The sequence below is a fragment of the Lissotriton helveticus genome, chromosome 2_2, assembly GCF_964261635.1.
Source record: "Lissotriton helveticus chromosome 2_2, aLisHel1.1, whole genome shotgun sequence".
NCBI classification, from domain to species: domain Eukaryota; kingdom Metazoa; phylum Chordata; class Amphibia; order Caudata; family Salamandridae; genus Lissotriton; species Lissotriton helveticus.
The window spans coordinates 381,224,373-381,240,991 of record NC_136060.1 but is presented as its reverse complement, the minus strand read 5'-3'; the positions used below and the strand labels follow the sequence as shown (position 1 = coordinate 381,240,991).

Genomic DNA, 16,619 nt, shown 5'->3' with positions numbered 1-16,619 from the left:
TTATTGGTTGTGTATAGAGATCAGAGTCATGGATATTGTCGTTTGACCTCTTACAGGTCCTGAAGGTTCCAAAACTGACTGACAGGACTCAAGGATTCAGTGATTACAGTCAAGAAAGAGGAGTGGACACAGGAAGCACACGCCGTTGTGGTTGATGGAGACATTCTATTGGTGGACTGTACATGACCTTACTAAGGCACCATGGGAGTGCTAGTTTTTTGCTATAAAGTTAAAAGCTTCTGGAAGGAGGAATAAAGAAAGTTTGAGCATAATCCTTGCCTCTGTGTCCTTAATAGAAATAAAACATTCAGTCATGCTTACTAGGAAATTTTTCATCCAGCTTACTTGAAGGCTGCTGAACAACACAAAGACAAGGAGTCTGGACAATCAAGGCACTTGCAACGAATGAGGAGCATTCTATTGGTGGTCACCAAGTCATATGTTTGGTACTTTCATTCTCAGGTGTTTGTTTTGGTATTGTAGGTTTTGTTTTGGTTACTGTTGTGATGTTATAGACACAAAGTATACACTAAGCCTTTGGTCCTGCCATATATTCTTCTTAAAAACGCCTTTATCAATCCTGGTATTATCCAAATTCACACCTGTTCCAACCACAGCTAAATTTAAAGTACATTGAGAGACGCAAGCAATATGGGTTTGTATTCAGGACAATCATGCAATGACAGATAATCATGCCCACAAAAAAAAAAAAAAAAAAAAAAAAAAAAGTAAAAGCTCAAATAGTAGGGGAAAAAAGCCACATCGTACCCAATACAGGACTCTAGTTTGATGACCCTTGGTGAGTGAAAATCGTTCTTAGATATGCACCCAATAAGCATCTCGGAGCGAAAGAGTTTGCTGATAGAAGATTATAACGATAGTGCAATGCTTAAACAGCAACGTAGACAGCAGTGGTTTTATTACCATGCATATATAGAAGCAAGGCCTAGTAATAGATTTGCTGGTTCTCAGTTTGGTGTTTATTAATAAAGAGCTTAACCTATAAATAGGCATGTTGCCTATGAACTCAGCCAATAAATATGTAAAGGAAGACCTGTTTATTTGAACATCATACATTTAAAACGGTGTATTTACCATGTGTGATATACAACCTCATGTTATTGTCAATATGTTAAATCCAATAAAAAAATTTTTTTTAAAAAGCTATCCAAAATTTGTAAAATTTTTAAAGTTTGCTGAAATTCCAGGGAATGGAATAAAAATCAGTGTTCTTAAAAATGTCACAAGCGATTAAGATCTAGCTATAAAGTTTCATGAACATTTGCTTTTGCTTCCACCTGTTCAAGAACTTTTTTCAGACAGCCAGCGTCTTGATAAAAATACACATACAGTTGTTTTTCCATCTTATGCAGTTTGTTGGTCTCCAAAATCTTTTTCTTGTTTTTCAGATCTCCCAGAAATTCTTTCATGAGCTGGTTTAAGCTGTTCATCTGTATCTCCAGTTTCTGAAACTGTTCGGTGAGCTCCTACGAAGAATGTAAAATAGTTTATTACAACTGAAGCACTGAATGGAAAGAAATGAACCACACTCAAATAATTCTTCGATGTGACTGCCACATGTTCAGAATATGCTATTCTCCCTCGCATGTTTTTTTTTAATAATTCATAAGAATTCACATATTTTTCCCCATTTGTAACATCTTAAGAGTAAATTAACAAATGCCCTACAGTTCATCAATTTCAGAAAGCCCCGAAAATAGAGAGAGCAATCTTGCTTTTTCAATTACATTCAAGTTGAAGCTAGGTTTGTACAAGCTCTTTGTCTGAAAATAAAGGATTTCAACTCTCCTTAATAATGTAGCACAAACTCGTCACAGATAATATTTGGCATTGTCACTCGAAAACCACAAAGAGGCCTACTATAAAGGAATGGAGGAGTGTCTGTTAGGGTCGTTCATATTGACATTCAATTCAAAATGAAGATCAAACTTCGCAGTCTCAGTTATGTTACCGTTTTTTTGGGGGGGGGGTAATTTTGGATGCAGATTTCAAAAAGCAAATGACATCCAAAAATACACATGCAAGTAGTGTTTCCTTCTCCATCATGGCATCTTGCTGCATATTCATAATATTGGACTTGGACCTTTCTGCAGGGTCATCCCCAAACTTTGTCTTCACCCTCCAGTTTTCTGAACCCATTTTTGTTGGCTTTCAGGACTGCGCAATTTAGCACTGCTAACCCTGGTAACATGTTTGTGCTCTTTCCTTTAAACATTGTAACATTGGCTTACACCCAAAAGGAACATTTAATTTACTGGTAAGATCCTAGTAAAGTTGTACGACTTACCCAGGACCTGCAAATTAAATACTACTAGTTGGCCTGAAGCACTAATTGTGCCACCCACTTATGTGCCCTTTTAAACAGGTCTCAGGCCTGCCACTGCAGCCTGTGTGCCGTTTTAAGCTGCCATTTCGACATGACAAAGAAAACATTTTGCCAGGCCTAAACATTCCTTTTTGCTACATATAAATCACCCCTAAGGTAGGCCCGTCATAAACGCCACATAGGGCAGGGTGCAATGTATTAAAACAATTTGGACAAGTATTTTGATAGCTGCCAAGGTTTCAGATTCCTATGAATTACATTCTAAATTTCTGTGTGATTATGAGTGATATTTCAACGAATTGGAGCAATACGATCTTGAGAGCTATATCGAGCAATGAAGACTAGGAAAGCAAATAAGTATCAGGCATTACACCCATTTGAGCTTCGAGAAGGTCTTTAGAATGATGTGTTTAAACACACGTAGTTAAGCTAAAGGTGTGCGCTGCAGCAGGTTTCTCGTCGGACTGGGGAAATAGCCATCCACGGAGCTAGAAGGCGATTTGCACAATGGTTCTAACTAACACACACCCCGGCGCAAAAACGAGTTGTGCACTAACGCAGCAGCAGAAAAAAACTGGGTGCTTTTTGCATCTAGGCACAGTTTTCACTCAACTCTTTAAAACTGCATATCTCCAGTTCCACGGATTAGATTTTTGTTGTTTTGATCTCAAATAATGTTCATAAATAATATTCTATTTTTCTAAATTGATGTGGATTTTTTCTTGTGTTGCGTTTTCAATTCATTACGATATGTAGTGCTGCAAAAATATTTTATACATTGCCTCGAAGTTAAGCATGATTGCTTTTGTGCCAAGCTACCAGAGGGTTAAGTACAGTTAATATGGGGTTGCTTGTAATTTCATTCTGACAAATTGTGGTTGCTGCTCGATTAGGGTTTCACCTCCCCTCAACTAGTAACCCAATTTACAACACGGAATAGAGATTATCAGTGCAGTAAGAAAGGTGTTAAACAGATTGTACAGAGAGGCTTGACCCACCAGGTATTCAGTCCTGGGGTCTGAATAGATGCATGAGTTTTTGGCGTCATTTGGTCTCCATGTGCCTGCTTTGCAGTTCTCAGTGATTATGAAATTCATAAGAGCAGCAGTAGCTCCTTTACCTCTAGCGGAAGGAGCCCTGGGTTGCCCCAAAATGAGCGTATTAGACTATAAAACAGGCTGCGATGCAGGACACACCCACCTAGTTATAAATGGTTTGAGGACATCAAACCAGTAGGACCTAGTTATTCTCTTGCACTGATGGATCAGAATGAAAACCTTGAACAAAAGGAGAATGTCTAGAAAAGTGATGCCTAGCCTGAAAGAATTCCCTCCTAAATTAATCTCTGGAACATAGATGCAAAGTCATAAAATTGTGTCTGTTGCAGCAACAAACAGGTTTATGAAGTACTCTGCTACCTGAAGCAGCAGTTACCCTTTATGCCAGGGATATGAGACTGGCGGTTGTTGCTTCATAATTGTAATGAAGAGTGATCTTTTTACATGTACCCCGCAAGGGGCAATGCTTACTGTCCGTTTCCGTGTAAAAGGTCTATTAAGTTGCCCTTAACCAGGGTCCAAAAACGTAATCACATTTGGGATGTGTGTGACTGGTGTATGTATACATCTGTATGAACGTGGTTTAGGGGGGAGGTATACGGGTACATGGTGCATGTGCAATTCTCATTAAATGAATGAATGAGCAATCCATTAGACTCTTAAGTGAGGCTTTCAAAACAATGGCTGGCTTTGTGCAAATACTGCCCAGGTCTCTTCACTAACTACCTCCCTTCTAACTTAAAGTACAATTGTTCCGGTCCTCTGCAGTAGTCGCAGAGCTTTTGCAAGCGCTTTAGCAACCCCTTCCAATCTTCCTGAAGCAAGCTGCAACAGAGGAATCTAGTTCCATGTCCGGAATGGATATACTTTACCCTAACCAATCTGAATCATTCCACAAGACACTCCAGTTGCATACACCACGTGCATACCTGCATCACACAGTCGTCATGCCCATCTGAGACTGGATAAGCTTGCAAACACCCTACAGATAAATACTGCGTCTGTTTAACAGTACTTTGTTCGATGATCTAAGAAGTTGTTCACCAGTGTTGCTTGGAAGAACCTTTGATCCAGGAACAGGACTCTGCAAGTCGCTATTTGCCCTGATAAGCAGAGACCAAGCACGGATCAAAGATTTGAGAGGAGTACTGCTGGGACTGGCCTATGTAAAAAGAGACTGCTGTCTGTTGAGCATATGCTGGATTGCATCTTTCAGGAAGAGTACTTGCCATCCAATGAAGCCTGGAGGCCTGTTGACCAAAGGGTTAAGGTCCTGATTTGGTGAGCTTGCCAAAGGAGGTTGTCCTGGGTTTGAAACCTGAATCTTTCCATCCAAAAAGTTTCCAATGTTGTAGGCATTTAAACCCCTAGTGCATAACTGGCAAGGTAGACCGTCTTCAGCTTTTCCTTGTTGTTGCCTCTGACTCGTGCCAGAATATCTAGTCTTGTATAGACCCCTGGCACCAAAATTCATTGGACCTGGATGCCCCTAAAAAGTGCCCATTCTGGTGCGCTTTATAGTCTACAAAAAGGTTCAGTCGGGTAGCGCCCAATTCCTTTATCCGTACAATCATTACACAGTAATTTTACAACAAACATTACTTGTAGAACAAACAGCTGGGGGTCACGTAACTAGTTAGCATGGAGGAGTCTCATTCTTTATCGGAATTAACCAAACAAATTGCTCCACCAACTAAAAACGGCCATGCACCACCACCCACAGAATCGAGAAAGAGCTATCACTCTGTCAATCCTTTTCATGTCCGGGAGAGGTTTCCCGTGCACCAGCATAAGAATCAGCCACCCCCCCCCTGACCGACTCATATGGCTAGTTGTTTCCAACGGACTGCTCAGACACCAAAAGCTGTCGCTGCATCCCAGAAAGACTGTTTTGCTTAGCAGACTTGGGTGAGAACTATGCTGTTTTGAAGTAGGCAGCGGGCAGTTCTTTGGATATTGTGCAGGATCTTGTGGTAGGTGCATCAAAACCCAGCCACATTTGAGCTCCAGCACATGAAACCAAATTCACTGCTGTGCAAAGTAGAAGTTTACCCTTTGAAGTCCAAGAATAGGATATTGGAATTCTGGTGGTACTGTTAACCTGGTCCTTTCACAAATCCAACAGACTGCTGTTCAGAGGTTGAGGACAACTCTGGCTTCTCAAACATTAAATTAATCTTTTTATAGCACCTAGCACGTTTAACAGAGTTTGGATAATATTTCTGGCAAGGAAGGAACCATCAGGTTTGTTATTATTTTACAAGTTGTACATTATTGTGCATATTAAAGGCTTTTCTTTTACACAGTAAACTACATCAGATCCTTGAGTACGCCTTGGAAGGTTATTTTTCAGTACCCTGAGGCATTTAAGTGCTAAAAGGAAGTACTTGGTTATCCAGTTTCTGGTTCAATAGTACTGTCCTCTAGTATACCATTGCAAAACAACTCCAATTGGTACAAATAAGATCACAGTAACCAAGAACTGCCTCAAGACCAGAGTGGCCGCTTTCAATAAGTAACTAAACGTTGTTTGAATTTTAGGCCTAGTGATCTGTTGCAAAAGTATATTGATCATAACATGTGTAAAACCTGAACTTTGGGTTCTGCTTAGAATTCCCATTTTTGCCCGCAAACACAATTTAAACTGATGTTTTGCAAACTATAATTTTTTTGGAAGAGGGAGTTGCTTACTACATTGAAGAACTGGAGCGGGAAATGTCTGCGAAGAGGGTGAATGTAGTTAATTCCAGAAAAGGATTACATCTCGACCTAAAAATCATTTAAAGGGATAAAGTATGTTGTATACCCTGCCTGACGGGAGGGCACCACTTCAATAGTCTAAAAACATAAATGGCCTCCTGGAAGGTTCAACGCTAGAAGAGTACAAAACTATTCTGGCTTATGGTCACTCCTTCGATTATATATTGCGCCAGTAAGGTGAGAGACCCATTGTTCTAATGTGGAAAAGTACATTTTGCCATGTTCTGTGTCCCTACGTGTCCTCCATCATATGTTATGTGTGCATGATTAATATGCATATGTATTCCCCATGTTCGATTTAAGACGCAATTACAGTTGTGTCCATCTCTAGTATGCCAGTTTCCAGTTCTCGTGAATACTACGAATATCAGGCCTATGTAAAGCTACGTTGCCACGTTTCTCAGTGTGCACGTTATTTCATTGTAAAGTCCCCGTTTTCTAGGCCTCAAAAGGGCCCGGACACCAGATTCTGCTTCTGTCTCCTGAGCCCTCGCTGAGGAGCGATACAGCCCCCACCTGTATCCCTGACCCTTCACTTACTTCCTGCCTCACAGTGCCCGGCTCAGCCTGGCTCTGCCTCTGAGTCTGCCAAGAGTATGTTATGATTCTATTTATCAGTCCAGCCCTCCTTCTCTGCATTCCTAAGCTACTGAATCGCATCAATAGTTCCCGTCATTGTCTAGCCTTTACGTCTCCATGTAAGAGAAATACTGTATTTATGGTCATTTAATATTCTTCATCACGCACTACATATAGAATAATGCATGCTCCAGTCTTAGAGTCTGTTAGCCTTTACCCCGATAACTTTTGGATTCTATCAACATGTTCTCTAAACATCAGATACTAGATATTGTTTAGGCACATGTCGCCCTGACTCTCCAGACTTCAGTCTCTGCTCCTAGCACAGAGTTCATAGCCCCCAGCTTCTCCTGGTAACACGTCATTGTCAGTTTGCGCGCACCATTAGGTTAGAGGTCCCGGCTCCTTAGGTAGCCCCCTCCATGTTTCCGCCCCATTTATGACATATTCTGTTACGTTTACATCACATGTCTATGTATACGCCTTGTTACACCCACTTTCACCCTTATCTTTCGCGACTGCTATTGACCACACCCACTGCTCCGCCTATTGTATTCACTGTAATGCAACTGTTTTAGTATATATGCTTGTGTACTGTTATTAAATGTTAGCGCGCTCATTCCCTGTCCCCCCTGCAGGGCCCTGCCATCCTGTTCCCGTGCAGGTTGTCCTGTTCCTGTCCTTTATGCTGTATTAAACCTGCAAACTCCTACTACCTCGAATCTTGACTCTTATTTATTGAGCTATCTGTTATTACTATGTCCAGACAAACCTAGATCCGGTATTATTTATTTATATACCACATAATGGCGCCCGAATAGGGACTTGCCCTTTCCCCACGCGCCGGTGAAGCCACGTATGCCCCCTGACCCTCTGCAGCCGTGACGGAACTCTTCTGCGCACCGGCAGATATTTCTGCTTCAAGTATCCCTCAGGCCCACGGAGGAGACGGAGGTTGCGGTCCAGCATCCAGACGAGGCGGTGGAGGAACGCGGCGAGTCCCGACCAGAGCCCAAGCCGAGAGTTCAAGGTCCGAGGTATCCGGAGGCCCACCCGTAACAGAAGTCCGAAGTTCGTCCGTCCGGTGTCGAAGCAGTCCAGTCCAGTCCAGTCCGAGGCCTTCCGTTCTTGCTGCCCGGTGAGTACCGTTGCTGGGGAGTATCTAGACAGGGTCAATCTTATTGTCTCTGGTCCGTGGGGTTTGGTGGTACACAGATCCCAAAACGAAGTGTCCACTTTGGTGGATGCGGGTTCTGACGTGTCTCTTTATGAGACCGGTGAGTTTCGTACTGTTTTAGCAGTGCATCTAGTTTCTGTTCTAGTCAGTTCTGTTCTCAAGAGAAAATTCATGTATTCTGTTTTCCGTATTCCAGGTAGTATTCTGTTCGAACTGTTATTTTAAATGTTCTTCATGTATTTTAATGTCGTGGTATGAATGTGGAGTAATTATCGTGTGTATTGTAATTGCGTATTGTGTCTAGGTTACAGTTCAGTCATGCCCTTATTTTCTAAACTACGTCAGTTAAAAACCAGAAAAGGTCTGCTAGAAGCAGCAGTTCCTGTCCCGCCTAGGGACAGTCCAGGTCATTTTATGTATCAAAAGCATGGCATAAGTGCCATATTGTATCTAGATTTATGGGTAGAGTATACCAAACAGTTAGAAGAAAAGTATAGATGGCCCGTATCAGGTACGTGGGATGCCGAGTGCATCATGCGAGTAGAAGAAGCATTATGGAAAAAGAAAGCCAGACAGTCACAGAAAGATGCCATCGAGTTATGGCGCAAAGAATCTCATAAAAGAACCGAAAAAGAAATCAGAAAGTCAGAATTAAGTAGAGAATCCTTAGAACGAGCCCAAGAAAGAGAGTATGTACAAGAAAATCCGTAAAGAAATAATAAAGTTACACGAACAACGTAAAGCAGCACAAGTAAGCGAGAAAGAGAATGACTCTCCTACGGAAGAGGTAGAGGACGAGAATCCCGCCAGAATAGCGTATGTAGGAAAATCTAGATTTCCAGATCGCCATTTACGCCTAGAACACAAGTCAGTTTTTCATCATCCAGCACCAGAACAAGGTTCTCTAGAACAAGTATTTCAAGCTACCGATCACATTCTGAAATCACGAATCGGTTACAGTGAGTTAAGTACTATGCATGAACAAGAACTAGTCCGATCAGCAGTCCGATGGATTACTGATTCCACCACTTTTCCAGATGAAATAGTGGCACAAATGTTTCTAAAACTGCCCCCAGCCGAGCAGCGACTGGTGGGTATGTATATGATCCAGCACCTCATTACATTGTATGAGGGTCAACATTCTGATCCAGGTCCGTTACACGATGTCCTGAACGAGTTACTCCAGTATAGATGGAAAGGTTTAGGTACCGATTTAATTAGTGTCATTTTAGAACAGCGTCACAAATATAGAACGTTTTTGAACCCGCATTTTGTTCATGTCTCACCCCCAGAAAGTAAACCCTTTTACATAGACAGACAGAATCCGTTACGAGAAGTACACCCAGTCAGGACAGCAGATGGTGAAATGCAACGAGTGTTTGTTTACACTCCGATTACAAAGATGGAACTCTTAGAGATGAAGAAATTAATTCCTTGTCACGACAAAGATCCAGCAGGGTTCCACCGAGAATTAAAAGACATGCTCCGTATGGGAGAATACACGTATCCAGATATTATTAAAATGTTAAAGGTCCTGTTGCCCGCAGGGGTATATGAGAAACTCAAGGAAAAAGAATGGGAGGTGGGAGAGAAAAAGATCGATTGGGCAGTTCTAGAAGCTGAAGATACGAGTACCAGGTACCGGTCTTGGAGAGAAATGTAAAGAATTACCAGAATTGTTAATACAAGTTTTGCCCAGATTACTAGCCACTAAAAAGGAAGACTGGGATGCAATCTCAGCCTGTAAACAGAAACAAGACGAAGACACTAGTGATTTTTATTCTAGATTTGAGAAATGTTTTATTATAAACAGTGGCCTCAAGACGAGTAGCGAGTCATACCCTCATCTTTTTGTTACCAAATTAGTCGAGAATTCAAGTCCACAAGTTAAGAATCGAGTTTTGAAAGTCGAAAGTACATGGCAAGCTAGTACCCCGTCCCAGATGTTACAGATGCTTCAGTACCACCAGAATAGAATCAGAGAAGAGCAAGAACACGAGAGAAAACGTACGAAAGACACGAAAATGAAAGTACTAGTTGCACAATCTGTTCCACAAGACAGTCAGAAGAGGGGTACGAATCAAGCCAGTCATCCTGCAGTTCCCGTTAAAGGGACATGCAATTATTGTAAACAGCCAGGTCATTATATAAACGAGTGTGCAGTTCTGAAACACAACATAGCTACCGGTAAGACTAAAGAAAGACCACGTCCGCCTAGACAAGAACAAGTTTCACAGACTTCTCAGCCACAGAATGCACAACAGACAGTTACAGCACCGCAGCCTATCGCTGCAACACAGCATGTTACACAGCAGATGTACCAGTATGCACAGTCTGAGTATCCAGAGTATCAGCCATATTCATGAAACAGCCTAGAGAGGGAGGTAGGCTTGCCTCTCATCGAGATTCCTGTAGATCAAGAAGGTCCCTATGTTCATAGTCAAGTACTAGGGAAAGACAGAAAGTTTCTGATTGATACAGGGGCAAGTAGGACGACCATCAGTCACGCCGAAGTTCCAGGGGCTCCGCTCTCAGGCTCTAGAAATGTTTCCCTTGGTTTTTCAGGAAAGCCTATTGTAAACGAGATTTCAAAGCCAGTTACTCTAGAAGTAGGTCCATTGTCCCGCACTACTGATCTGTTACTTACGAAGTCATGCCCAGAAAATCTGTTAGGTATTAAAACACTGAAAGAATTAGGTGCAGTTATTTGCTGCTCCCCAGAGGGAATACGATTGTTCCTACGTGACTTCAAGGGTCACTATGTATTACGAGATTTTGATCCAAGATTGTCTAATGTTCCGCAGCATCTATGGGCGCAAGGTCCAACTGATGTTGGTTATATGCAAATCACACCCCATCGTGTGACTCTCAAGCCAGGTGTAGTGTTACCACGAATCAGACAGTACAGATTGCCACCTGAGGCTGTAGCAGCCTTATCCAAAATTATTGACGAGCTCATCGCTCAAGGAGTAGTTGTAGAAACTGACTCCAACGTATGTAATTCTCCGATCATTCCCGTCATGAAACGTACTGATCCAAAAGCACCCCCAGTATATCGATTAGTGATTGACCTTCGAGAACTCAATAAATGTATTATTCCCCAGTACCCAGTTGTCCCAGATATTTCATCCCTATTGACAGCCATTGATTCCGAAGCTTCATTTTTTACAGTCATAGACCTCAAGAACGCGTTTTTCAGTGTCCCCATTCATCCAGACAGCCAGTTTCTTTTTGGATTTTGTTTAAATGGAAGGAGCTATATGTTCACACGAGCTCCTCAAGGTTTCACAGAAAGTCCTAGTATTTACAGTCAAGCACTTAAGAGACAACTAGACAACATTCACATGCCAACAGACACTGCCCTGCTCCAGTATGTCGATGATCTACTGATCACAGCCCGTTCTGAACGTGCTTGCGAGCGAGCATCACTTACAGTCTTGTATTTCCTTGCCGAGATGGGGCACAAGGTGTCCCCTTCTAAGCTTCAATTCTGTGTACAGCAAGTGATCTACCTAGGCCACTTACTGTCCAAGTGGGGTAGGCAGTTGACACCAGACCGTATCCAGTTAATAGCGAGTCTTCCACAGCCCAAGACACAGAAGGAGGTACGTGCTTTTATCGGCCTCACTTCTTATTGTAGACAATGGATTCCTCAGTATGCATTTCTAGCTAAACCACTGATACAGTTAACGACACAGGAGGCAGCCGTATCGACTGTCCTCCCTTGGTCATCTGAACATACACTTAGTTTCAATGAGTTAAAGAAAGCTTTATGCCAGTTCTAGTTAAGCTCCAGTTCTAGCTACACCGAACTACAGTAAGCCTTTTACACTTTTTGTCACTAAACGTGAAGGTACAGCATTATCTGTTCTCACACAAGATCAAGCAGGACAGTACAAGCCTTGTGCTTATTTTTCAAGCACATTAGATCCTGTAGCCCAGGCTCTGCCTGCGTGCCTCAAGTCAGTTGCAGCCACAGCACTAGCTATCAGACAAAGTGATTCCATAGTATTAGGACATTCCTTGACAGTACAAGTTCCACACTCCGTGGAAGTTCTATTAAACCGAACACAAACTCAGCACTTGACAATTGCACGTTTAACCCCTTCGACGCTCATGACGAGCTGGGCTCGTCATGAAGCAGGGCGCTCACACGCTCATGACGAGCCCAGCTCGTCATGAATGCACTGAATCCCCCATACCCCCAGCACAGCAGGGGAATGTGCAGAGCGGCGAAGGTGTTAACAGGTTATGAATTGACACTGTTCCAGCCACACATAGAAATCAGACGCTGCAACGTTTTAAATCCTGCTACCCTGTTACCGTCAGTTATTTCAAATTCTGCCACACACGACTGTGTGGAAATAGTTAACATTATGACTAAGCCAAGACAAGATCTGACAGATATTCCATTACCAGATCCCGACCTGACACTTTATGTGGATGGTTCATGTATGAGAACAAGTACAGGAGAACTAGTAGCCGCGTATGCAGTGACTACAGACACTGAAGTTATTGAAACACACCGTATTGACACCCTGTCTGCTCAAGCAGCAGAGCTAGTTGCTCTGACACAAGCCTGCATACACGCTAAGAACCTGAAAGTTAATGTTTACACAGATTCACGTTATGCATTTGGAGTCGTACACGACTTTGGAGTGCTCTGGCAGGAGAGAGGTTTCATGACTTCTCATGGAACCAAGATTCAGCATGGTCTCCTTATTCAAGCTCTGTTAGATGCCATACATTTACCGACATCTATTGCTATCATGAAATGCAAAGCACATACGAAAGTTACTGACACTATTTCCCAGGGTAATGATCTAGCAGATCGCACAGCCAAGCTTACAGCACAGACTCCAGACATTCCAGTTAACCCGACACCGACACACACTCCAGATCCGACTACCTGTATGACAGTGAAGGACCCTACTCAAGACGTCATAGATATCCAGTCACATGCTACTCCCGATGAAATCAAGAAATGGTCCGAACAAGGAGGGGTCCAGACAGATCAGGGATGGGTAACGAAGGGTAGAGCCACATGGTTTCTCCCCGACTCTATGGTTCAAGTCATTATCAATACCGCACATAGTCCAGCACATTTAGGAGAAAAAGCTATGTTAGACAGTATCCAGAACATTTGGTTCAACAAGCATTTACGAGCTGCAGCCAAGCAGAAAGTCCGTACCTGTATGATATGTTGCCAGTTTAATCCAGGTAAAAGTGTCCCGGTGGAACAAGGTGGATTCCAGCCCCCTGACCACCCTTTTGAAGTCCTCCAGATGGATTATATTCAGATGGAGCGATGTCGAGGTTTCAAGTATGTCCTTGTAGTTGTATGCGCTTTGTCCAGGTGGACAGAGGCATATCCAGTCCCAGATTACACAGCCGCGACCACTGCCAAGCAGTTGGTTCGTGAATTCTTCCCCCGTTATGGACTCCCTAGAGTCGTATATTCTGATAACGGCCAGCCATTCTCATCTGAGCTTATGAAACATATTTCCCTTTTGTTAGGGTACCAGTGGAAGTTCCATTGTGTACGCCATCCTGAAGCAGCTGGTCTAGTAGAGAGACATAATCAGACCCTGAAAATTCGAATTGCAAAAGTATGTAAAGAGAAAGGTGTGGACTGGTTAGTAGCTCTGCCAGTCGCTTTATTTTATATGCGCATGGTCGCACATTCCAGATCAGGTCTGTCCCCGTATGAGGTCGTATTCGGCCGCCCCCCTAACATGTGGGGTACACCTAGACCCCGAAGTATTACAGATGTTTCAAGTAATATGCTGACAGATTACCTAGCTTCCTTGATGTCTGCCCTCAACTCTTGTCGTTCACAGGTTGCTGCCGCATTTCCAGACAATACCGAGGTGGCACCGCATGAAATCGTTCCGGATGCATGGTTCTTGTCCGGAACTTTGATCGTTCAAGTCCGCTGGAGCCCCGCTGGAAGGAGCCCAAACAGGTCCTCCTGGCCACCCGTACTGCCGTCAAGCTGGAAGGCAGGAAGGGCTGGGTCCATTTGTCACATGTGAAAAGATTTTTTGGATTGAAGCCTGTTACCAAGAACATTTCCGAGGATTTGAAAGACTGCCAAAGTACTATTCTTAAGGACTGTCCCGCAAAAGACAATGATACTGAACCCTCCCTGTTAGAGAAAACTCCGCAACAGGAGTATAAGCTAAAATTAAGATCTAGTAAAATAAGTCAGCCAGTTTGATTGTCTAAGTCCTCCCCTAGGTGAAACGGTTAGACCGGTTTCTGACATGTATAAAATAGACCCCCATAGTGAGAGAGTTAGTCAAAACTCAATCCGATGTATCGTTTTTCTAAGTTTCATATTGTTTTTCAGCCTTATGTTTACCTGCACAGGTTATGCATTTTATTTGTATTTTCCAGTCTCTCATGTAAATAAGTCTTCTATTGCTACAGTAGAGCACACGTTTAGTGATCTGCCTCCTCATGAACTATCTTATCGTCTTGCTATGCGTAATAATTCCTTTATCCGCATGTTACATTATTCACACCAGGCCAGCAATGCCACTAATTGTTGGGTGTGTGGTCGACTCCCCCCTTTCCAGACACCGAAGGGAGTTCTGCCACTCTTTCCTTATCCATTTTCACATAATGGTTCGTGTGGAGCATGGTCCACGTTAACGTCATCCTCAACAGATATGTCTTTTCTTAACAGTACATGTTTTCCTGACAAGCAAGGTCTTCCCCACAGAACAGGGTTAGATCTAGAGAATGAAGTTTATAATCTAGGTAATTATTCTTCGAATTTTATGGTCCTGAATGTTCAGTCTGATACTACTCCAGACTTACCTGCTATGTCAGTACTACCAGTCAAAGGCGAATTATGTGTCCGAAATAATGGTTCCGTACATGTAGGACATAGTGATTGTACTACTATTGTCAAGTATAGTGACAGTAGGAAATCTATTTTCAAAGCTTCACGTCATTCCTATTTTGTTTGTGGTCAGACCGCATATGTTCGTCTGCCCCTCGATTGGGAGGGAACCTGTTACATTGCCTTCCTACTGCCACCAGTTTTCCTAGCCCCATCTGATTATCACAGAAACACACATCTAGTACAAATTAGACATAGAAGGGAGATCGAGTCCCCGATTGTCGATTATACTGAAACTGCTCTAGAACAGTATACAGATTTCAATAAAGGTTTCTTCTTCTTTATAGGACCTGTCCAGAATAGTAAGTTAATCCGTAGGTTAACCAGAACTCTTGAAGCAGTAGTGAATGAGACTGCCTCTGCCCTAGGTAACTTAACTGAAGAACAATCTGCTATGAGATTTGTCGTGCTCCAGAATCGTCTCGTCCTTGACGTCATACTGGCCGATAGGGGCGGGGCCTGTAGAGTCATCGGATCTAGTTGCTGCATTTTCATTCCTAATAACGCGCCGTCTGTTTATTCAGCTATAACCAGACTCCATAAAATTGCCCATATGTTACACCAAGATCCAGGCACCTGGACATGGTCCGGTTGGTTCTGGAATATGATTTCCGCCTGGGGATGGAAAGTATTGTCTTTTCTAGGTATTGCAGTAGCGATCATATTCAGTTGCTGCCTCTGTATACAATGTGGCCCTGTGATTTGTGGCATTTGTGCTACCTCTTGTATTCCTAGTCCCAAGTCCCGTTCTAAATCCCGTTCCAAGAAAATTCGAGACGAGCAAATGATACTGTATGAAATGATAGATGGTATCATGAATATTGATGTTTCCTGATGGAAACGTAGTGACAAGGAGGGAATGTGGAAAAGTAAATTTTGCCATGTTCTGTGTCCCTATGTGTCCTCCATCATATGTTATGTGTGCATGATTAATATGCATATGTATTCCCCATGTTCGATTTAAGACGCAATTACAGTTGTGTCCATCTCTAGTATGCCAGTTTCCAGTTCTCGTGAATACTACGAATATCAGGCCTATGTAAAGCTACGTTGCCACGTTTCTCAGTGTGCACGTTATTTCATTGTAAAGTCCCCGTTTTCTAGGCCTCAAAAGGGCCCGGACACCAGATTCTGCTTCTGTCTCCTGAGCCCTCGCTGAGGAGCGATACAGCCCCCACCTGTATCCCTGACCCTTCACTTACTTCCTGCCTCACAGTGCCCGGCTCAGCCTGGCTCTGCCTCTGAGTCTGCCAAGAGTATGTTATGATTCTAGTTATCAGTCCAGCCCTCCTTCTCTGCATTCCTAAGCTACTGAATCGCATCAATAGTTCCCGTCATTGTCTAGCCTTTACGTCTCCATGTAAGATAAATACTGTATTTATGGTCATTTAATATTCTTCATCACGCACTACATATAGAATAATGCATGCTCCAGTCTTAGAGTCTGTTAGCCTTTACCCCGATAACTTTTGGATTCTATCAACATGTTCTCTAAACATCAGATACTAGATATTGTTTAGGCACATGTCGCCCTGACTCTCCAGACTTCAGTCTCTGCTCCTAGCACAGAGTTCATAGCCCCCAGCTTCTCCTGGTAACACGTCATTGTCAGTTTGCGCGCACCATTAGGTTAGAGGTCCCGGCTCCTTAGGTAGCCCCCTCCATGTTTCCGCCCCATTTATGACATATTCTGTTACGTTTACATCACATGTCTATGTATACGCCTTGTTACACCCACTTTCACCCTTATCTTTCGCGACTGCTATTGACCACACCCACTGCTCCGCC

The 16,619-nt window shown here is 42.9% G+C and overlaps 1 protein-coding gene across 1 annotated transcript in view; it reads right to left on the bottom strand.

The window, feature by feature from the left end:
• Nucleotides 1-1,043: 1,043 nt before the first annotated feature.
• Nucleotides 1,044-16,619, bottom strand: part of HAUS3 (HAUS augmin like complex subunit 3) — a 108,167-nt gene continuing 92,591 nt past the window's right edge. The window contains exon 6 of the mRNA XM_078678604.1: nucleotides 1,044-1,487. Within this exon, the coding sequence (XP_078534730.1) occupies nucleotides 1,263-1,487 (225 nt within the window). The 3' untranslated portion in view covers nucleotides 1,044-1,262. The remainder of the gene's footprint in view (nucleotides 1,488-16,619) is intronic.